This window comes from Callospermophilus lateralis, chromosome 12 (genome assembly GCF_048772815.1).
Source record: "Callospermophilus lateralis isolate mCalLat2 chromosome 12, mCalLat2.hap1, whole genome shotgun sequence".
NCBI lineage: Eukaryota > Metazoa > Chordata > Mammalia > Rodentia > Sciuridae > Callospermophilus > Callospermophilus lateralis.
In genome coordinates this window covers 101,214,967-101,240,175 of record NC_135316.1, presented here as the reverse complement: position 1 = coordinate 101,240,175, position 25,209 = coordinate 101,214,967, and the positions used below count along the sequence as shown (strand labels likewise).

Below are 25,209 nucleotides of genomic sequence, written 5' to 3'. Positions count from 1 at the left end.
AAAAGAATGTCACCACACAGTGAACTTAGCCTCAAGAATGTCACACACAACATGAAGCCTGAAGACAATGTTGTATGAGGCTTCAGGTTACTGTATGAAAAGAATGGTCACCTACCACCACAGCCATCACACATTTGGAATTATACGTAAAGATGTTCTTCTCTATAACAAATGCCAAAATATTACTTTTCATTAAACACTCAAGGGAAAGAGTCAGGTATCAGGAAGCAGGATTAGAAAGGAACTAAATCTAGGTATGTATTTCCAAATTAGCATAAGAAAACACAGTCTCATTTACATCAGCTTCCTGAAACAAATACGTAGCTATGCCAGCAATTCAAAACAGGAGAATCACTGCACAGGTCAAATGTAGTTTTAAATATTCACAGATAATTTCAAGATTGTCAAATAAAGAAAGAAATAAAACTCACAGAGAATGCTGAACCACTGCTTGATGCTATGACAGTGTGATCTTCATTGTGTAATTTTACGGAGAGCTCCCACTTAGCCACGTCTGGCTTAATAACAGGCATTCTGGAGTCAAGAAAAGAAAAAGAATTAATAATTTTATATTATTCTTTCTCAATAAACAAAATTTCCTTTGACACTAAGTGTGTGGAGTAAAACTGCTGAAGAATGTATTTCTGAACATTTTATTCTAAAAGGTTCCTGGGGTGGAGGGTTCAGATTTAAACTACAGAGGTTTAAAAACCAGTTCAGCCAAAGACAACAGCAGTTATCCAGGGGAAACTGGGTGCCTTCATTTCTCCTAAGGGCCATCATTTATTACTTTATGAATTTAAGTTGTTTAATTGTGACAGTCCTTTGCAAATTAATCAATGCTAATTTTTTCAATATTTAGTTTTCATTCAAGGCAGTTTAAAAAAAAATTATAATAAACCACTCTGCCATACATCTTAAAAGCTCAGAGACATAAAATGAATTAATTACTGAGCCAGCATGATCTGGCATAGGGAATTATTTTGGTTTGATTTTTACCCCTCATAGTCAATGAGATTAAAAGCATATTAAGAATGAACTTTTATGCATTATTCCATAATGCATATAGAATGTTCCTTCATGATATGAATTAGAAAAAAAAATTACCTGAGTATATGAACTGGAATATAACCTCAAGGAAAAATCAAAACAAAACTAAATACTAAGTGGCAGTGCTAAGTTCAGGAGCACCAAAGCAAAGAAAGTATTGGTTTTTTCTTGGGAGCTTACCATGTATGCCTTTTGCAAACCCAGTTTTCCCCAACACCTAAAATCCAAACAAACTTTCATATCTCTTAACGATGCTAGTCTATCACATGGGTCTTTTCCTGTGTATGATCAGTATTTCCAGTCCAGGAAAACTAGGTCAAGCAGCCAGCAAAAATGAAAAACAAACCATTTTTAGAATATAAATGTTTCCCACAATATTTAACAAAATATAATGATTTCTGAATTATTATGTATTTAGATTACTTATACTTATGAAATGTTATTTATTAGGCACTAAACATTAGCACTTTGTAGCATCTGGTCTCCAGCTTGTCAGTTTTTTGTTGTTGTTGTAGTTGTTTTTTTTTAAGTTACTGATTACGTTTTCATTTTTTCCTCCCAAATTTCAAAAAAATTCTGTCATCAGTGTAAAAAAAGAAATCAAAGTCATAAAAACTGTCATTAACAAATCACCACTACTCACAATGTCCAGTGGGTGATAATTAGTAATTAAGGTGAATATCTGTATTTGGCTGACAGCCTGATCGGTTTCTTGAAGATGAGGAAATGTTTTAAATACTGAGCAGGGGAAAATGAAAGGAAAGTAAAGAAATATCAATGGTTTGTTTCCGCTGTACCTTGCATGCAAGGGCTTGGAAGGTGCTTTTCTGGCAACCTGAAGAATGTTTCACAGGAAAGAGCTTCCCTAAGGAGAGGGAAGGGAAGGGAGGACTCCAGGAACAACTCAGGAGAGGAGAGAGGTGCGAGCAGACAGCAGAGCGGGAGAGGGCTCGGCGTTCCCCAGGACATTCCAGTTCCTGAGCTCACCTCCCTGGCTGACCCGAGACCACTAAAAGAACATGACCATCTCTTCCATTTGCTCATCTTGAGCTCACTCTGCAGTGCTGGGAATGGTGCCCAGAGCCTTGCACACACTGGACCAGTGCTCTTCTGCTGCCCTGCACCCCAGCCCACTCCTCCCTCCACAGGCTGAGGAGAAGGTGCCAGGAGGTCAGCAGAAGACCATGAAGCAACTGCTCTGTGCCAAGCTGGGCAGGAGAGGTAGACCTGCCCAGAGTGGAGGTGAGCCTCGCATACCTGGATACTCCCTGGGGTCCCTGGACTTTGTGTATCACATCTCTAGACTTCATAACTTGCTTACCTTCAAATGTCAAAACACCTGACCTTTCAGGGGCACTGTGGTGGCAGAGGTGGCCCCACGGTTGAGATCACCCTACAACCAGGCTTCCTCAAGTCATGGCTTTCCTCAGTTATCTACAATACTCCCCTGCCCACCATCCTTCACCCCAAGTCAATTCTTAACCTACCCACCACTCGAGCCCCCTTGCATGCCATTTGATTTCTGATTTTCTCTGACCTCTATAGCTGCTGGACCTGACCCTTAAGCCAAGCAAATAGGAGGCAGAGGACCAAGGCTGTGGCTATAAGCTTAAGCTCTGGAACTCGGAGAAAATGCACAAAACCTGGCCTTGCCCATTACTACTTCTGTCCCTGAGCAAATTAAGTCTTAGTTCTCTTACATAAATAAAATTAAGATAATAACAATGTCTGCAGTAATAGGGATGTACTAAGGATTAAATAGGGTGTATAAATGCTCACTTTTACTATGATGATTCCCCAAGGCTGTCCTCTTCCTAATCGAGACCTCTTCCTTTAAGACAACTTTGGATGCCTTTCCTCCCTGCTCTCCAACAGGAGGACACCTCCTCCCTCAAGAACCGCTCCTCAATTCTAAGTTCAGTGATCTCCCTTCTACTGGGCCAGTGCTACACAGCCTGCTGTCATGCTTTGACGAGATTCAGTGGCCTGAGGCAGCAGCTCTTTCAAGTAAACGGAGGAGACTGTTTTCAGTGATGCAAGTGTCCTCTGCCTCCAAGGAGGTGGGAAGTTGCTGATCCTGACATCCTGTTCCAACCCAGACACATTTTCCCACAGAAAGTGATCTTGCAGATGGTGGCGAGACACAGTTGCCACTCTTCGGGACCCAGCTACTATTTATTTTTCCATTGTTTTATTTTGATCCACATCTGTTTCGTATATGTTGTAGCTGGCCCCAGGAGGGACCTTCTGGAAAGAGCACAGGCTTCTGAAGCTAAGTCTCAGCCCTTCTCTCCCTAGAAACATGCCCGAGACCGCTGACAGCCCTTTGGAACCAACACCCCCACACCTGTAAAGTAGGCCCAACAGACCAGGGTAGGGGGTGGGAAGCTGTTGCTTCTAGGCACTGAATCTGAGGTGCAACTCTTCCAACAGTTTTTTTTTAAGGTGATACATTAAGCAGTATAAGAGGCTTTGGTGTGAAAAAAGACCTTAAGAATCCAAAGAGAGTCAAAAGCAGGGAATCTCTCTACGAATTCACTCTTACAAACAAAATTCACTAGGATTCCTCTGACTTTCCATAGGTTTGAAAGTGGTTTGGTTTTCTTTTTTTGTTTTTTAAAGAAAATGGAAGGACTGAACATATATGCTAGCTAATGAGCAAACATAAATATGTTCAGAAGTAACAACGGGCTATAATAAAGTATAAATAAGGAAAATAGTACATATAGACCTTAAAGTATTCATGTTCTATTTCTGCAAATTCATTGAGAATATACTAATTGTAATTACTTTGAAATGTTGATTTCAGTTTAACAAACACATGCTTATGATGGTAACAAGTGCCTAAAATTATATTTTAAATTTTAGAAAAGAATTACACATATCCACAAAACTGAACATAGTGCACAGGAAGATTTCTATAAACAACTCCATGAAAGAGGGAGAAGGTCTGGGAGTTTCCTTGGACAGGCCACAGTAATGACACCCAGAACACGGTTGCCCCTGCTGGAGTCCATTTCTAGAGAAAAAGGCCGCCACTACACCAAGAGTTCAGAGGTGCAAGAACTGCAACCGGCAAAGCTGATGGTGATTTACAACTTCACAAAAGAAACAAAACCCCTAGAAAAGTGGGACCCATATAAATAGTAACTCACAAGCAAATCAAATAACAGCTCTCAACCGGGCCTGTTCACTTGTGATTATCGCCAGCCAGCCCCAATGAAGGCTCAATAAAATCTAATTTTTATATATTTAACGGTAGAAAACTGTGCAAGTTATACAAATGAAAATACATTGCTGTTACATGTCACTTTTAAAAGTAGATTTCTGTATAGACTTAAAAATTGACAGTATGTCCATTAGCAAGGCATATTATTTTAAAAAAACATTATATCAGAAAAACTAGTTTTCGATTGTGTCACTACCTATACAGGAATGAAATACTGAGTTAAAACAATGATAATGGTCAAAGAATCATTAAGAAATGCTTCATCATAACTTTCACAGTGGGTGGTCTGTAAAATGATCTAGAATAATATGCTGCATTCCACAGCCACTGAGGTCAGTTCCTGCATACAAATCTTTGCAGGAAGAAAAAGGCCTTCAGAAAGTGGGCCATTCATCTGAACCCAAGTTCAGAGAATTTCCAGCACGGTGAAAAGCTATGTTATGCAAGCACATAGATGTATTCAGTGGGGGTAGACACACCAGCTACATGGAGACTACAAAGGAGCCCTCCCATGGCTCATGAATAAGTCGAGGAAATGATCAGAAAAAAAAAAGAGAAAGATGTTTAGACAGATGGCCCACTTAAAATGCCTGAGACAGGGCATAAGCAATTTTAATGAAACTTTAGATCTAGTATATGAATTGTTTCTTATTTCCCCAGAGTGGAGGAGGAAGAAAAAAGAAAAAAAGCAAATCCAAGGAAGACAAAAATTCAGCAATTTGCTGAAAAATTGACTTTCAGCAAGTTTTGAGGAAGAGTCACAAATGCAAGTTTCAAGAGTGTAAGAAACTCATGCAAAACCATCGGGGAACCATAGGCTATCAAAATGAATATGGAAAGCATAGAATGAACAGATCAAAAGAATTTTAAACAGAAGTCTACTGCCAAACCAAACAAAAATGTACACCTTATTATGTGAGAAGTTAGAACAGTCAGTTCAGCATTAAAGTTCATCACTGCAGAAAATAGATAAAAGCACTTTCAGAGAATCCCTTCAAAACCAGAAATTAGCACAGAGGAGGATTACAATTTTGCCTATACACAATCTGAAATGTATGTATGTTCAAACACAGGAGACCTGCACAAGAATCCACCACAAAGCTACGCTGAGAAACAGGGAGCACCCTTGAGTTTGGTGATGTTAGCATTACAGATGACACCCATGACATCAAATCTAGATTGAACAGCCACGTGACTTACCATCTTACATGTTTTAATGTTATGCATACACCATTTCCTCTCTCCACTGATAAGGACTTAAGGTTCTTAACATAGATCTGGGCCACACATCAGCTAAGAAAGAACACAGTCCAGTTGTCATGACCTCCACAGAGCACTTAGCCTCTTCATGCCTCAGTAAAATAGAGATAGCAAGAACACCTGACCTACATGCGGTTAAATGAGATAGAAGATATAAAATGCTTAGGCTAGTGCTGGGCACATAAATGTTAAATAAGATTTCTCATCATCACCGCCACCACCACCGTTATCATAATTTGTTCAGTGTAGAAATATCTGAAATCTTCCTCTATTCTTTTGACAAGGCTACTCAAGTTTTAAAAAAATATATCAATATATAGTCTGAAGTCAGTACATCAAAGAGATTCCTGAACTGCCATGTTCATTGCAGCACTGTTCACAATCATAATCAACTAAGGTGTCCATCAACAGATGAAAGATAAGGAACACATGGCATGTATTTATGTGTATGTATGCAATGGAACACTATTCAGCCATAAAAAACCTTGAAATCCTGTCATTTGCAGATGAAATGTAGGAAATTACGCTCCGTGAAATAAGTTAGACACAGAAAACAAACACTTGCAAGAACTCACTTGTGTTAAAGTGATAAAAGTTGCTTTCATAGAAGTAGAGAGTAGAACAGAGGTCACAAGGGTTTGGGATGGTAAAGAGGAAAGGGGCACAAGTTATACAGGAGAGTAAGTTCTTATATTTGACATCACAGTAGGACGACTACAATAATTTCCTATATTTCTACAAAGAATCAGAAGAGAGGGATTCTAAAGCTCAAGATGGAGAATAGGAAATGTTAAGGAGTTGGAAGTGCTAGTTACCCTGATTTGATGTCACACATTGTGTACATGGGTTACATTAGCAAACTGCACATCATCAACATATATAAGAAAACAATTTCCTTCCATACAGTGAGATTTAAAAGGCTTAATTTGCCTTTTCAGTGCATCCACCCCTCCTTTCTCCATAAGTTAACCACAAATTACGCCTGCGTATTCTAAGCATCATGTAAACCCCCAAAATAAGGATTCTTTTTTTGATGGTGAGGGATTTACTGGGAATGGAACCCAGGGGTGCTTAACTACTGAATTAAAACACTTTTTGTTTATTTTGAGACAGGGTCTCCTTAAGTTGCTTAGAGCCTCGCTAAGTTGCTGAGGCTGGTCTCAAATTTGCAATCCCAAGTCTTTGGAATTACAGGTGTGCATCACTGTGCCCAGGAAAATATGGATTCTTGTATGTCACATTTTTGCTCAACATGTTCTGAAGTTCATCCATGTGGTTGAAGAGTTCACTCTTTCTTTTTACTAACAAGAAGTGTTCTATTACACTAATAGACTAAAATTAGTTAATTCTTCTGTTGACAGACACTTGGGTTATTTCCACTTTAGAGCTACTATGAACAAAGTTATTTAAATATTCTTTGTACAAGACCTTTTAAAATTTTCTTTATGACATGTTTTAATTTCTCCTGAGGGGCAAATCTAGAGGAGAAAATGCTAAAGGTAAATGTGTGCTTAATTTTCTGCAAGCTGCCAAGCTGTTTTCCAAAGCATTGTAACACTGCAATGGTGGTGTTCTGTATTCTTGCCACCATTTGGTACGGTTGGTTCCTCTGAGCCTGTGGCTATGAAAACTCATCTCATTAAGGTTCAATGTGTATTTGCCCTATGACTGATAACAAGGAGGACCTCCTCGAGTGTTTATTGGCCATTTGTATTCAAATTTTTGTCCATTTTTATTAGTTGTTAGCTTTATTATTACTGATTTGCAGAAGTTCTTTATTTTGGACATTAGACCTTTGTCAGATTTATGTACTGCAAGGATTCTCCTCAGTCACTTGATTCTTAATTTTTTTTTTTTTTTGCAATGTCTTTCAGCCAGAAGTTTTTAAAAATAATAGGCCTTATTTTTTCAGTTTACAATAAATTGAGCAGGAAGTAGAGTTTCCATATCCATCCCCACACCCTCCAGCCTCCAGTTTCCCTGTTACTAACGCCTTGTATTGGTGAGACATGTTAAAATAAGGAGCCAATACTGATCTAATACTGATATGAGCTGAAGTTCTTACTTTAGGGTTTATTCTGTGTTATATATTCTAAGAGTTTTGAAAATTTATAATTCTATGTATCCACCATAACAGTATATTCTAAATAGGTTTTCTGCCCTAAATATTGCCTGTGATCCACATTTTTACCCATCTCTCCCTCCCCCAATTGCCCGGCAGCCACTGATGGTTACTGTCTCCCTATTTCTGCCTCTTCCAGAATGTCATAGCTGGAACTGTACAGAAGGCATCCTTCTCAGACTGGCTTCTTTCATTCAGCAATATTATTAAGTTTTTACCACATCTTTTTGTGGCTTGATGGCTCATTTCTTTTTATTGCTAAGTGGTATTCAATTGCTTGTATGCAGCGTATTCACCATTCACCTACTGAAGGGCATCCTGGCTGCCACTTCTCTGATTGGGAATTGTGGATAAAACTGCTAGAAACACCCACATGCAGGATTTAGTTTAGGCATTCGTTTCCAATATGTTGGTAAATGCCAAGGAGCACAGCCACTAGATCTTTTGGTATTAGGTTCAGAAGATACTGGTCTTCTGAAGGTTTTATGTGTAGACCTAGGACTGATTTCTAATTTCCTTGTGTGGTAAGAAATGGGGTGGGCGCTATTACAAGCAAATCTGCAGACCAAGTCCTGCAATTCAGTCCACCTATAAAACTATATTACATTTTCTAGGCCCTTTTGCATTTCCACAGAAATTTCCAAACCAACATGCCAATGACATCTACCTCCTCCCCCAAACACAGACCTAATGGGACTGTGAGTGAGCCTGCACAGAATCTCTACTTCAATGTAAGGAAAAGTGACATCCTGACAATATTTTCCCCTCCAATCCAAGAGTAAGCTATATCTCTTATTTATTTAGATATTGAATTTCTCTCAAAGAGTATGGCAATCCTGAGATCTTTTTATTAAATCTATTCCTACCTTTGTTTCAGCTGTATGACACACTTCTCAATGAGTTTTCTTAAGTAACCCTCTAAGTTGTCCCAGAAAACTTTCTTTCCAACCTTTGTGCTATAATTTTCCCATGCCTTCTTATTCTTACTAGTAAGTCTAGAATACGTTTTGTTCAAATGCTTGCCTAAGTTCTTTTCTTTTATGCTGCACTAAATAGAACTTTTTAATGTGAGTGAGTGTGTGTGTGTGTGTGTGTGTGTGTGTGTGTATTTTAGCTGTCAATGGACCTTTATTTATTTTCATGCGGTGCTGAGAATCAAACCCAGTGCCTCACACATGCTAGGCAAGTGCTCTATCACTGAGCCCCAGCCCCAGCCCATACATTAAACAGAACTTCAATTTTCATTTTCCCATTGCTTCTAGTTTACTGAAATACAATTTACTTTGACTGACTTTTCATCCTACAAACTTGTTAAATTAATTAGCTCAGGAAATTATAGGGTTTCTATGCAAATGATTATGTCCTATATGAATCAAAATGATTACTTCTTCCTTTGTGTTTAGATGCCTTTTGTTTCTTTTTCTTTCTCCTGCTCCATCATCTAGAATCTCCAGAATAATACTGGTAGAATTGATAAAAACAGACAATTTGTTCTTGTTCTCAATCTTAAGAAAATGAAATTCCTTGTTTTTTCCAGCACTTGTTCCCCCTTGCTCTCTATCCTTTCCTTTTGTGGCTCTTAATAGATGTAAATTCCACTTCCTGATATTATCCCACAAGTCACTAAGGCTCCCTTCAACTTTTTAAAAGAGCATTATGGAGGTTTAATTAACATACCAAAAAAACCCCACATATGTTTAATGTATACAATTTGTGAGTATTTTTGAACATATGTATACACCCAATCACCATAATCAAGATAAGAAAACTATCTGATCTCCACAAAGGGTCTTCTGTCCTTGGGCTTCTCTTCAAGTTTTGGAAACATCATTTTCTCTTTTTCAGACTATATAAACTCGGTGCTTCCATCTTTAAAACTGCCCATTCTTTCTTCCACTGTTGACAACATGCTTTCCCGTTCCGTGGCAGACATACTGCGTTTTACATCGGGAATTTCTACTTAGTAATTCCTTACAGTTTCATTTCTATGCTGATATTACATCTCTGTGCCCTCATTTTGATCTTTAATCCTTAAAAATAATTTTAATAGCTGTTTAAAGTCTTTACCCATGATTCCAACACCTTAGGAATCTTGTAGTTGGTTTCTACTACTGCTTTTCTCTTCAGCATAGGACACCTTTGCTCTTGAATTGTTTGCCAAGTGGATTTTGCTCGAACACTGGCTTGTGGCGCTGATGTTGTGCTCTAACACGCTGCCTTTCCCTGAAAGTATCATTACAGCAGGCAGTTCAATTACTACTTAAAACTGAATTTATGGAGGCTTGCCTTTACATTCTGCTAAGATGTGCCTATTTGGTTTTTTTGTAAGTAAAAATTCCAAACTTTTTTGATTCTAGAAGCAACATTTTCTCCAAGTTATGGTCCTTTTGGGGTGCTAACAAGGTCCTCAAATTGGTGAAACTCAAAATTCCCGGCATTTTTGTCTCCTTGGTAGGCAATATGAGATCTAAGCTCAGTTCTCTGGGTATTCTGACAGTGTTTACATGCTGGACTCCCCAGGTCATCTTTATGCAGAACTCCTGGGTCCCTCTGCATATTTCTTTATGCATATTTCAAGGGTCAACCAACAATTGGAGGGAAGCTAACTTCAGATATGAAACTCCTCATCCTGTTGCTCCCTTGGTGAAGGCGATGCCCTATTCACTGTCTTGACAGGGTCACAGTGAGGATGAATGCTGGCAAAGCCACGCTGGTTGGTGGGAAACCGAAACCATGAGACCCTTTTTTATGTAATTGGGACTTTGCATTTTCATGCTTATGTTTCTGACAGGAGGCATGAGTATGTTAAATGCCAAACAAATTAAATTTCAGATGGCTAGAACATAACAGGTAGTTCATGCCTTGGAGGCTGTTCTACTACCCCTCAGCATATCAAGGACAAAGTAGAAGGCTGTTCTTCTGTCTCAGTACATTGTGGACAAACCTGATAATGGACAACAATCATCCTTTGAAAGGTCATGAGAATTTTAGGCACCACATTGATTATATCAACTAGAACCCAAGCCCATATTTCCGGCCTCTTAGAAAACCTAATCAATATGCTTATTTCACAAAGTTCACCACAAGCAGTTTCATTTTTTAATAAGGAAAGTTATATTGTATACTTAGGAAAGTTAAAACATATAAAGATATATTCTTCTCTTTTTATAAACCCTTTCTTACTTTACATAGGGATATATGATGAGCATAGTTAATATTGGTGGAAAGTGGATTGATTTTTAGAACTTACTTTCTATTGAGAAAGATTATAAAGATATGAGAACTAGTGCACCTTGACTGAGAAACAAAGAAACTCTTTTGAGAAAGCAGCTCAGCCAGTTTTATGAGAATAAATTTAGGAATTAATTAAAACAACTTTATAAGACACAGTTTTAGAATAATGTTAGAAATATTATTTTATTTAGATTCTTAAGTTTAGAAATTCTTAAGTTTTTAGTTGTATAGGTTTCTGATATGTTTTAAGAATGATTTATAAACTTTAGGATATTTTAAATATAAGATTTAAAGGGACTTTTTTAGATAGGCATTTTAGATTAGAAATAAAATACAAGTGTACTTTAGGTTAATGATTGGTTAGGAGACTTACAGTCTGGTTACGTAGTTTGGCATTAGTTAATAAGAAAATAGCATATCTTGGGAAAAATAGTAAATCTTGGGAAAATCTGAAAAATGTAAATTAGTGACGTATTTTATTAATGATTCTGTACTTTTAATAATTACATAACTGAAGGTCATATCCTGGAAAAATGTAAATTAATGTTACATTTTTTGTACCCCCAATCATGGTTAAGGAAATGTCATGTTTTGGCAAAGTTTTAAATTATATAATCAATGACGTATTCTGAATCTATAATGATGAGAAAAACTGTAATAAAAGATGACCCAGAGAAAGCTACATTAGCTCTTTCTCTGGAGATTGCTCCAACGGAACGACTCCTGTCTCATCTTTTCACCGACGCCACTCATCCTTCAGGACTCCCTGGACCCGGCTAGGGTAGGACCCCGGCACTCCCTCTTTATTCTGATATCCCTGCTCAATTTCTAGCAGTGATCACAACTTTGAAGATCATCATCTGAGAAGAAACCAAACAAACAAGACTGGCTTTGAGTTCCAGCCATACCAGGATGCTCAACAGCAATTGCTCTCAGGAAAAGTCCGGTAAATACGCATCCACTGGAGGGTCACCTTGCTTTTTTTAAAAAATATATATATATATATTTTTTTAGTTGTAGTTGGACACAATGCCTTTATTTTATTTATTTTTATGTGTTGCTGAGGATCAAACCCAGCGCCCCGCACATGCTAGGCTTGCACACTATTGCTGAGCCACAACCCCAGCCCCTCACCTTGCTTTTAAGGGTCATATTTAGGTGTTCATCCACATCTTTCTAAGGGTCATAATTTTTTTTCTATCAGCAATTGACATGTGAGAAGGGTTTCTTGGAAATATGCTACAGTGCCATGAGAGGAACTGGAACTTTCCTATGCTGTTTGAACTTTATGTCACATTCAGAGGCAGAGAAAAGAAAGGGGAGAATAAATACAGGCTCCTACCTTCCAGGTGGCAGCCCAGGAACACGTGGTGACTCTTCTGCCAGATTCTACCCTGTTCAGTAAACTGAGAGCAGTCACGTAAACTTATTTCACAGTTATGAAAAGAAATACTCTTTAAGAGAACTCAATTAGACCAGAAGAAAGATATAACGCTGTCTTATTTAATTCCTAAATTTTGAAGTTCTATCATAACTTCAGGAAAACAAATTCTTAAATACCAGATGAGTAGCAAACTATAAATAGCTCAATTAGCTTTACTGAGAGAAAACTCACATGCCATAAATTTAACCTACCTGAAGTGCCAAATTCAACAATCCTCAGTATATTCTCAGAGTAGGGCACATGCCTTCCATAAGCAATTTTAAGCATCATCTCATTTTTGTATCCTGCATCCTTGTACAAGTCATGGTAGTTCAAATAGATTTTTTAGTGAACTCCTCAGGATTTTCTAGATATAAGATCATGTCACCTGCAGATAGTTTAACTTCTTGCTAATCTAGATGCCTTTTATTTTTTGCTATGGGTTTATTCTATGTGGCCTTCACCAGTCTGAGAAAGCTGCCTTCTATTCCTGTTGTTTTTTTATTTTTAAATCATGAAAGGACACTGGATTCTGTTAAATGTTTTTCTTGCATTTGAGATAATCTTGTGGGATTTGTCTTTTATTCCATTAATTTGGTATGTGAAATTGCTTGATTTGGGGATGGTAAGCCAACAGTCTGTTCCTAGGAGAAGTCCCATTTGGTTATGGGCAGAACCATTTTACATATTCTTGGATTCCACTTCTTGATGTTATTTGTTCATTTTGTTCTGTGCAAAGCTTCATGCATGCCACACAAGCACTCTGACACTGAACTCCATTTCCGGTCCTTGATTTGCTAATATTTTTAGAGATTTTTGCATTAATATTTGTGAGGGATACTGAATTTTCATTTTCTTCTTGTAATATCTTTACCTGCTTTTGGTATCATGGTAATATTGGCCTTGCAGAGTGAGTTTGGATTTTTTCTCTTCTGTTTTTGGAGGAGTTTGTGAAGGATGACTGGTGTGACTTTGCCAGTGAGGTCGTCTGACCCTGGACTCTTCTTTCTAGGAAGTTTTGTGATGATTCATTCAGTCTCTCTACCTATGATAGGTCTGTTCAGATACTCAACATCTTGTGTCAGTAATAGCCTGTGTCTTTCTGGGAATGTCTCCCTTTATCTAATTTCATGGCATACACAAACAGTATTCCCTTATAATCCTTATTAATTACAACTTGTTCATAATATTGTAAGGTCATTAGGTACACAGCCCCGCCTTAGTAAGCTGAGTCTTCTTTTTCTCCTGACCAGCCTCTAAATTGCTAAAGATTTTCATTCTGGTAAACTTCCCAAGAACAAAATACTTCTTTTATTGATTTTCTCTCTCTCTCTTTTTTTTTCTATTCTCTATTTCCTTTATTTCAACTTTGATCTTTTTTTGTTTAAACAAAACTCTATGGAATTTCTTTTTTTATTAGTTTTAATCAATTATACATGACAGTAGAAAGCTCTTCAATTCATTGTACATGAATGGAGCTGAATTTTTCGCTTCTCTGATTATGCATGAAGCAGTCACATCATTCGTGTAGTCATACATGTACCTAGGGTAATGACTGTCTCTTTCCACCACATTTACTACCCCCTTCATCTTCCCCACTCCCCTTTGCCCCATCCAAACTTCCTCTACTTATTCCATGCCCTACTACCATTATGGATTAGCATGCACTTATCAGAGAAAACATTCAGCTTTTGGATTTGGGGGGATTGGCTTATTTCGCTTAGCACAATGTTCTCCAACTCCACCATTTATCTGCAAATGCCATAATTTTATTCTTTTTTAATGCTGAGTAATATTCCATTATGTATATGTACCACAGTTTCTTTATCCATTCAACTATTGAAGGGCATCTAAGTTGGTTCCACAGTTTAGCAATTGGGAATTGTGTTGCTATGAACATTGAAGTGGCTGTGTCACTGTAGTACACTGTTTTTAAGTCCTTTAGGTACAGACTGAGGAGTGCATCAAATGATTCAGCCCTGATCCTTAGCACTCCCTTCCCTCTGCTCCTACTGAAATTAGTTTGCTCTACTTTTTCTAGTTTCCTAAGATGAAAGATAAGGCATCTAATTTATTTCTACTCATTTCAACATTTTGTGTTTTCAGCTCTTTATTTCCCTCTAAGTACTGCTTTATGTGTACCCCTATAAGTTTTCAAATGTAGTGTTTTTAAAAGCCCTATTTGTTTTAATGTTTTTAAAATATATTCTTGTTTCCTTTTGACTTGTTCTTTAACTTATTGGTTATATAATTCTGTATATTTACAAATTTCTCAAATTTCCTTGGTCGTTGATTTCTAATTTCACTGAATTGTTTTTTGAGAATGTATTTGGTTTGATTTTCAATCCTACTAAATTTACGGAGGCTATTGATGGCCTAGTGTATCATATGGCACAGTAGATACAGCCTGTCCTGGAGAACATTACAATGCACTTGAGAAGGGGTATAATCTGCTGTTGATGGATGAATTATTATATAGACATCTATTAGTTCTACTTGGTTAATTGTATTGTCCAAGACTTATACTTCCTTCCTGATCATCTGTCTAGTTGCCCTATCCATTACTGAAATTGGGGTATTAAAGTCTTCAATTATTATTTTTATTGAATTGTCTATTTCTTGCTTTGTCTCAGCTTTGCTTCATATATTTGGGAACTATGTTATTAGGTCCACAAATTCAGACTTGTTATGGTTTACTGGTTAATTGACTTTTTTATCATGATAAAAATAACCCTTTTTATCTCTAATACCAATTTTTACCCTACTAGTTTGGTACCAGCATTATTAGTAATAAAATACTGATATCAGTATTATAAATATATTTCCCTGAAACTGATTTTCATCCTTTTTACTTTTAGTTTATTTATTGCTGTACCACTGACTTGTACTCTAACCCCTATCTTTTTCGGAGCAGATTTTCTATATACTATTGCAATTACGTTAGCATCAATCCAAACATTGTTTAAAGGTAAGTTACTAATTATAATGGCCAGTATAACTACTAAGAAGATAACTTTAAAAAACAGTAAGACAAAAATCAAGAGAATTAAAAGAGAACACTAGAAAATATCTATTTAAAAGGAAAAGCAATAATTAATGGAGGAATAAAGAAAACTGATATGACATATAGAAAACAAAAAGTAAAACAACAGATGTAAATTCTATCTAATGAATAATATGATGAATATTAGGTCTATAAAGACTGAACCTATCAATCAAGCATAGATAATTGACAGACTGCATAAATTTTATAAAGATAGGTGCTCCACTCAGAGATAGAGCAAGAAATTCAAAGACATAAATAAATTGAAAGTTAAAAGGATGAAAAGCAATACCAGGGAACTACATTTGTAATACTGTCTTAATTGACATATGTTCAATTGAAGACTGATCTGCCACCTCAAATCTATCATTGATACCATGTGGTGTACTTTTTCAATTTAGGCATTATACTTCTACTTCCAATTTTATTGTTATCTTACCATTTATATCTGTTTATTGATATTTTATATTTAGTGAATTATTTCATGTAGTTCTTTAAATGTATTTGTAATGGCTTATTTCAAGTCACTGGGTAACAAACCCAACAGTTAGTTAGGCTCCCTCCAGGACACTTCCTAGTGACTGCTTTGTCTATGAACGGGTAGGTCATACTCTCATGTTTCTTTGCATGTCTTAAAACTCTTCATTGAAAACCAGACATTTTAGATTTTTTTTAAAAAAGTGACACTTTTGGAAATTAGGTTTCCTCTCCTCCACAGGACAACCTCCTCGACTTTGCTTTTCCCCTGGGGCATCCGACAGAGTGTAAAGTGTCTATCAGATCTGAAGGTGCCTCAAGGACAGGGACTGTTTTGTTGTAGCTGTTAAGCACATGCATTTTATCACCATGGAGCATTTTCTTGTTTTGGGGATGAACTAATTCTGAAGGCATAGATTTGGAGGAATTTACTAAAAGAGGGATTTGAATTGAAACTTTGGAGGGATTTACTAAAAGAAGGTGATCTTTGTGAAGTAGATGGTCAGAATGCTAGTCACCTAGATCAATTCAGGATCATTAGTGACATATGAAAACTCAAAATAGCAAATTAGTCTCATAGGCTGTGAGTAACCAGAACATCCAAAAAGGAACCAAATCAAGAGTAAGAGATTTTTAAAACATTCACACAATTAAAAGTTAAAAGAAAGATGGAAGCCTAATTCAGAATTTGTCCTAGAAATTAACATGAAATCTTTAGTGATTATATAATGAAATATAACAACACTTAAAGCCACTGTACTAATATTTTTCAAAACAATAATGCTTTCAAACAATATGGTTTAGTATTCTCTGCTCTTCTTTTTCTAACACATATACTTATGTGTCTTAGTATATTCCAAATTTTTCAGAATCTATTCATAGAACAAATTTCACTGAAATATTATTTAGGATAAAACTGAAAATCTGAAAAGCTAGTTCTATAAAGAGAAATTCAAGTCTAGTCAAGTCAATTAAAAGAATCAAGAATGAAGTATGTAATTTTATCTTATTAATCTATTACAAACTATTTATTTTAAAGAAAAGACAGTACTAAAGGGAACTGAAAAACAAGAGGTCAAGGAACACACTGCCCAAATCACTTCTAGAACAGACCCACCTTCCCGCCATTTTTTTTTCTTTCTTGGTACCAGGGCACTTAACCACCGAGTCACATCCCCAGCCCTTGTTGATTTATTTTTTATTGTGAGACAGAATCTCCCCAAGTTGCTTAAGGCCCTGCTAATTTGCTGAATCTAGCTTCAAACTCTGATCCTCCTGCCTCAGCAGAGCCACTGGGATTGCAGGCCCATGCCCCCATATCCAGCTAAAACAGACCTTTAATCTTACTCTAGTATATCTTCTACTTACTCCATCATCAAATATATAACTCTTTGTGACCTTTACATATGCAAAATAGAGAGAAAAAGTATTATGCTAAAAAATCAAGCTATATCTTTAAAAGACATATTTTTCTATTTGTACCAATTCTATTACTCTTTAAATTTTTTATTTATCTCACTGACAAATCTTTCTAAAGCGATTTAAATCCTTCTTCGGAACAAGGCTGAACACAAATATATACAAATATTGCTCCATTACCTACAGAAAATTGCTTTACACAGATCGGCTAACTTGAATTTTTAATAATAATCTTTGTATTATGTAAATTAATCTTTTGACATTTTATTATAAATGCACTGATGGTGTTGATTTAGTTTCATTTCAAAAATCAAGGATTTCATTACCCTATAAAACATATCCAGAGTTCAAAGTATTTAAGGGGGTTAAACAAAATGCAAACATTTAATGCAACATTAAGCATGTGAAATAAAAACTTGATTGCCTAAAGAAAGCATGCTATGCTGTTACCCTGGTGACAGGTTAAAAAAGGGATTGTGAGCTGAATAGCGGTATGATATGAAATTAAAATGTTTCACATTGAACAATCTAAAATGAATTGGGAAAGGTTAGAGTAGAGGAGAGAGAAATCAATTCTCCAATGGCAGTGGTGAATGGGACAGAAGCATGAATAGGATTTGCCAGTGGGGTGCAACAGCTGCCAAATATCCTGCAGCCAGAGAATTACAATAATACTGATGAAGTGTGCAAGAGCTTTTGGAATCATTGCAGGGAAGAGAGAAATTCTCCTACAATAATGAGGCTATTCTGTCTCCCATTCAGCTCTTACAGTACAATCAAATTAAAGAAAAATATTTAAAATGCAATGTTTTGCAGAAAATACGTATATATGTATATAATAGGACATTTTTATCCACTTAATTAATATTCTGTGCTTAATATCACTGAGTCTTCTAAGTCATCCAAGACATACCCATATTAAATAAAATACCATAACAGAGACAGTAAAAAGTAAAAGGAAATGACTGAATTCATGTTTTCTCCCCTCTTATTGCTTTTTAGTGATTTATTTGAGCAAATGGAAATAAGTATTTCCAAAGACATAGCCTGCCTATGTGTGTTTGTAAATATACAAAGGATCATTTTTATTATACATTTGGTTATTAGAACATCAACTTCAATGTGGTAATAATTAATGTGGCTTATCGGAAAATACACATGAAACAAGTATTATATAAAATCCGTGTTTTATTTTTATAGATGGTGTACATGGGTTATAACATGGCATCTCCTTTTAAATTCAGAAGACATTTAAACAAAAGTCCAAAATACAACTATCTAACAACATTGGTTTTTCCTTGGGAATTATTTTCACATGGCTACTTTTTTCTGTGTTCACTGGCCTTCAATGATGAAGACTGCATTTTAAAACCTGAAACTTTTATCATCCAATTGAAAATGTAGTCACAGGTAAATGAATTACATATCTTAAACCAGAAAAGGCTACATTTTTTTAATAGCAAGAAAAAAAAATCTCAGATAATTTCATCTGTCAGGTTAGAATCACTAGGAAATCGATCCTCTATTTTATCAGGAAGCCAGATTAGAAAAGAAAATGCAATACAGACATACACACAACAGCACATGAGAATTCACAGGAATGTAATTTCCCCGATCAACTGTGCTTGAAAGAGTTAACTGGCGACAGGCTGTGGGCCAGTCAAGACACCTGATAGTTCCCCAAAGTCTGAGCACAAAGTGCTTGTTATACACCGACTCCATAAGGCTGAGGTAATTCTCCACTAAAGTGCATGCTTTATTTTAACCTTTCAGGCTGAACTATTTTCATCAATATTATCATAGGCCACAGGGAGGGTGTTCCGTTTTCCCCGTCTTTAAACTCTGCTCAAATATCATGAGAGAAATTATAAAGTAAAACCTGTGACCTCATGCAATTCAAATCATATCAGAGCTGAAGACAACTTCAGTAGCCAGCAGCCCAGCACTGCCATTTTTCAGAGAATGAAACCAAAAGCTGGAGCACTTTGCCCAGAGGCTGTGCCACTTAATACATGGCAGTGGACCAGGGGCCAACTCCTGACTCCTCATTCAGGGCTGGCTCCACTCACTGCACTGGGCCAAGCACCCTGACAGCTCAGGGCCAGGCGACAGGGCCAAATGAACCAAAGGCGACTGACCCTGGAGGTTCCCAGCCTGAATAACAGACTAGAGGAAATGCCACAAATAAACAAGCTGTACAGAGTTGAGCGCGTGCATTTTCAGATGTGGCAGACACAATCGTACTCTGTAATATCAGCGAGCACTATAATGTGTTCTCAAGCAAATTGAGTCTCTAGATTTATCAATTTCATCAGAGCAAGATTTTGTATCTTAGGTTGATTTTTTAAAAATATTTATTTTTTAGTTATAGGTGGACACAATATCTTTTTTTTTTTTTTTTTTTTTTTTTAATGTGGTGCTGAAGATCAAACCCAGTGCCTCATGCATGCTGGGCAAGCGCTCTACCTCTGAGCCACAACCCCAGCCCATGGGTTGATTTTTTAAAAGTGCTAATGAACATTTTTTGAAAACCACTTTTTTGAAGAGTATGTAACATGGCAAAATGTTGGCAATATACTAGTATTTAGGGGGAAAAAAAAGACGTCCTTTTAAGTATAATGGCCCCTTTTCTATAAAATCAAAGAAAGGCATAAGGCTTTATGCAAGTGCCTAGAAACAAGACAACCCTGACAAGAGTGGCCAGAAGCAGTCTCCAGCTTCTCTCTTCCCACTCTATTGGGCTCCCATCATTCTGACCTGAACCCCCACTCTGCAAGTGCCATCCTCTAAAACAGCTCTTGTGTGGTCTCCTGTGGCCGCCTCACTGTTAAGTGCCGTGGGCAATGGTCGCATTTGGTCCTACTGGTCACAGCGCAATGGACCCAGCCTCTCTGCTCCCTTCCTCCACTTGGCTCCTGAAGTCACCCACACTGTGCTGCCCTCCCCCTGCTGCTTTTCTCTGCCCCCTTTGCTGGGTCCTCTCCGTCCTTCAAGGTCACCAGTGCTGCAGTATTCTGGGGCTGGGGCTTGGGACCACGACCCCTCATGGTCTCCCAGCTTCCACTCTCACCACCTACAGTAACTGACACTGCTGCAGCCAGGAAGCCTGTGGATGCATATGTCATACCAAGGTCTTTTCACTCAAGACCTGCAACAGCTCCCTGTTTCACTCAGCAACAAAGCCTCAGTCCTCACCACAGGTGACCCAACAACTCTACCTTTTACTACTCTCTAACTTACTTGCTCTCTCCTTGAAAGTTCTGCTCACCTCCTTGCTATTTTTCAAAAGTGGTAGGTATAAATACTCCAGCCTCGGCCCTATGCATTTACTGCTTCCTCTCACCAGAAGGCTCTTCCCTAATAACCACAAGACTCACTCTTTTCCTTCCTCTGTGCTAATGTTAATTTTCTCAGCAAAACATTCCCTGCAGTCTAAATTAAAACCATAACTTTCCACCATCTACCCTAAGGGGCACCCTATCCTTCCCTGTTTTGTTTTTCCTTAACACAACCAGGATATTTATCTTTACCTGATAAACTACAGATCTTCCTTCTTTCCTCCACTCAAACCTAAATTCCTTGGAGTAGAAATTTCATTTTTTTTTCTTCTAATCATTTTGTCCTTGGTAAATTCTCTTAAGTTTTCTAATTCGAACTCATGATGACCAATATGTATACTTTCCAAGGCAGATGACATTTAATGCCTATGTTTGATTCTCTTATTCAATAAGGAAAGAAAAGATACATCCTTAATTTAAGAGAATATGTCAAACTGACAGAGAATATACTTGTTGCCACTGCAATGGTCAAGGCTTTCTGTTACGAATAAAATGAGGGTGTGTCACTATCTCTGCCCTTGACACAGAATCTTTGTCATCACAGAGAAAAAAAAGAAACCAGTGAAGGGCAGCTAAAGTTTAGTGGGCACTACGTTAAGTCGTTTATATCTCACAGAAACCTCTTTTTTTTTTTTTTTTTTTGTCCAAACTGTTACTATCTCCTCATGGCAGAACCATGGAAAAATCCATCTCAGACACAGAGGTCTGTGCTCCCACACATCAAGATAACTGAGCAAGGAGGAGTGTCGCTTAGGCCCAGGAGTTCAAGACCAGCCAGGGCAACACAGCAAGACCCTGTCTCAAATAAACAAAACAAGTAATGAACACACAAGCCAGTAGAAAACCCCTATGACTCACAGCAAGGAAGACGCGGAGCCACCATCAGTGGAGGATGTAATCGCCTGAAGGCATCTCAAGTGATTCAGAAGGAATAACTGTTACAAAGAAAATACAAATGCTGAAAGAGTCAAACTCCTAGAAACAGGAAGCAGAATGGTGGTTAGCAGGGGCAGCATCGAAGGGGCAGTTCTTCAAGGGATAAGGAGTTTCATTTTTCAAGATCTAAAGGTTCCAGAGAGCTCAACAATGTGCATCCAGTCCACACTACTGAACTTAGAAGTGGTGAAGTCCACTTAGAAATGGTTAAGATGGTAAAAATCTTTATGTGTTTTCTACCACAATAAAAATAAATGTAAATATCATTAGTACTCCTAATCATACGTAACTTCCAGATAGATTAAAGAGTTGCTATTGTTTCCAGTTGTTCATTTGTAAAATAAATGTTTAGGATTCTAATCCAATAAAACTAATGTATTTACTACATATCTGCAATTAATCTTTTTTTTTTTTTTTTGTACCAGGGACTGAACCCAGAGGCACTTAACCACTGAGCCACATCCCAGCCCTTTTAAATATTTTTATTTAGAGACAGGGTCTTGCTGAGTTACTTAAGGCCTCGCTAAGTTGCTGAAGCTCATTGAACTCAAGATCCTCCTGCCTCAGACTCCCAAGCCACTGGGATTCCAGGCATGCACCACTGCACCCCACAAAATACTTTTATAAAACTCAGAGTTGACAGTTACCCTCACATGCACTCAAACACCCTGAAATGTATGCAAACAGATACCACTCGCCAGGCTCACTGCAGCAGAGCTCATCCCGAGCATGATCTTTAAGATGAAGTTAGGGGCTTGTACTGAAACAGGCCCCCGCCTCAATCTTAAAACATGCAAAGCATGCCCTGTCTAGGAAAGGTGGATCTAGTCCCCAGTTACTCCACCACAGGGAAGTGGCCTGCAAAGCACTAGAACCGGTCATCCCTACAATGATGAGTTACCTTAGCAGAGAGATGACACTCATGGAACTAGGAAGGCTGAGTGACAGATAAGAAAGGATGGAGGATAATTTTCAGAGTGACAAAACTGAACAAAAGAAAGGAAACACAGTAACAAAAACAATGCAGCAAGAAGGACGTACAGCCATTGGTGAGGGCAGAATGGCATCCTCACCAGGTGGACGAGGGCAGGACCCAGGCAAATTACCCCAATTCTCAGCAAAGGGAACCCTACTCAAGGGGCAACATTGGGATTCTAGGAGAACAGGCATTTCAAGTAAAAATAACATTAATTAGAAGAAAAAAGAATACAGGTAATCATTGTCAGTGAAACAAATTATTACACCGAACTTCAGTGCCAACAAAATCATTTGGCTTCAACTAATGTAAAGTGGTCATTTAATACAGCTTTTGATGGTTTATTTCTGACAAAGAATATGGTAGTGGTAGGTTGGTTGGTTTTGGTGCTGGGAATTGAACCCAGGTCTCGCGCATGCTAAGCCAGCACTCTAGCACGGAGCAACACCCTGCAACCCAAAAGTGTTTAAAAAAAAAAAAGAATGATCATGAAGAAACATAACTCCATAGCAAGTCAGCATGCATTTATGTAAAAAAAAATTATGTTCAAATTTTATTCTCTTCTTAATAAAAAATTGCTATCATTTCTGACATTGATTTTCTTTTTTTCCCTAAAATATACTGCTATCATTTTACTATCTAAATATTAAGGATACATATTATTGTCCTTTTCCAAGTCATAAATGATGAAAGAGTAAAACCCACAGACCAATTGGGAAAATAAGATCAGTAGCCAAAATAAGCAGCACAGAGGAAGGGCTGCTAGCTACTGGTTTGGAAGCTAAAACACGACAAGAACACGCCCACGACAACACAGGGAGCCACACCTGGAGGTGACTCAGCCTCAGTTCCGAGCCAATCATCTGACACGCCTCAGAAGCCCAGCGTACAGACTCAGCACCTACCTCAGGTCTGACGACATGGGGCCTGGGACCTCTAGCAACAAGCAAAGGTAACCTCAGATTCACCTTGGCCAAACAAGACTGTGCCTTGTCTAGAAGAGGAATATATTTTGCTAGATATCAGAGGCCTCTGCTGTTATGGGTGGTACAATGTCACAATAATCTGGCATGTTGAGTAAATGATGTGCTCAACCAAAATTAAACTCCCCCAAGTGAATAATTATATAAGAAATGTACGTGCACATAACTGCATAACTGAACTTTTGATCTACATACTTTATTAATTAATGTTTTCCAATATCTACAGATACGAGCTTAAAAATAAGATATGTAAGATTCTTAATGTAACAATTAGCAAACTTATAATTTTAGGCAGAAATTATGCAGAAGACAAATACAAAGGAAGATCACTTTAAAGAATAAATCTATTGAAGGCAGCACTAACAGCTGGGGGGGCACTTCCTGAGGTGATGGTAATGTTCAGTACCTACATACAGGGGTGTGGGTTTCGCTGGAGCATCCATTTGTTAAGATCCTGCAGGTCAGACCTCTCTACCTATATGTAAGTAAATTTTACCTTAAAACACAAGTAAAAAAGTGAGGAGTGGGTAGAGGTCAAGATGGAACAAGGAAGGCAGATTTTTGATGTTGTTGAAGCTGTGTAATGATTACTTCAGGGCTCATTTTACTATTCTGCTTATTTCATATTTGTTTAAGAGCCTCCATAATCAAAAACTGATTTAAAATGTTTCCAAAGACCACTTAACAAATAGAAAATATTCACAACATGTTTAAAAAAAAACAGAATAAAAACTGCATTCCCAGTATGAATCTAATAATGTAAAGCATACATGTAGTATGTGCACTCAGATATGTGTATGTACATATGTACGAGTATGTGTGTATGTATGTGCATATATATATGGCTGTGCTGGGGATTGAACCCAGGACCTTGTACATGCTAGGCAAGTGCTCCACTACTGAGCTACATCCCCAGTCCGACCCTTTTTAAAATTTTTTTGGAGACAAGGTCTTGATAAATTGCTGAGACTGACTTCAAACTTGCAATCCTCCAACCACAGCCTCCAGAGAGGCAGAAATTATAGGCATATACTGCCATGCCCAGCTACCTATTTGCTGCCTTTTATCTTTTAAAACCCTTGTGGGATTCTCACCCAGAATAAGTTAACACCCTCTAAAAATAACTTGCAACTGTTTCATTTTCAAAATCAAACCAGTTCATTTTTAGCTACATTAAGACTTCTGAAATAATAAAGATCCAAATAATAACTGGAGATAAGGGAATCAGTATACATATTGCATTTGTGAAAAGAATAATAAAAAGTTATACTAGCCTGTAATTCCAGCATCTTGGGAGGCTGAATCAAGAGGACACAAGTTCAAAGCCAGTCTCAGCAACAAGGAGGTGCTAAAAACTCAGTGAGACCTTGTCTCTAAATAAAACACACAAAAGTGCTAGGGATATGGCTCAATGGTTGAGTGCCCCTGAGTTCAAACCTTGGTGTCCCCCCCCCCCCAAAAAAAAGTAATATGAGGTATGCAATTCAGGTTTTAAGGCCAAAGCTAGGATCTGCAGGAGAGATTCTGTACACATATCCCTCTAGAAGAATTCTGTCCAACAGAACTTGATGGAAACATGATGAAGAGGAAGCTGATGTAGCCCAACACACAGCCACTAACCACATGTGGCTCACAGGACTACTAAAGCGGTTTTTAAGTCAGTTTTAATAGCCATCCGTGGCCAGCGGTCATGTATTCTGGAAAACACAACTGAAGGAA

At 37.6% G+C, this 25,209-nt stretch overlaps 1 protein-coding gene across 2 annotated transcripts in view; it reads right to left on the bottom strand.

Moving 5' to 3' along the window:
• Window positions 1-25,209, bottom strand: part of Pcca (propionyl-CoA carboxylase subunit alpha) — a 360,840-nt gene that overhangs the window by 119,615 nt on the left and 216,016 nt on the right. For both annotated transcript variants that reach the window (XM_076871993.1, XM_076871994.1), the window contains one exon: window positions 432-534. In XM_076871993.1, coding sequence (XP_076728108.1) covers window positions 432-534 — 103 coding nt within the window. The remainder of the gene's footprint in view (window positions 1-431; window positions 535-25,209) is intronic.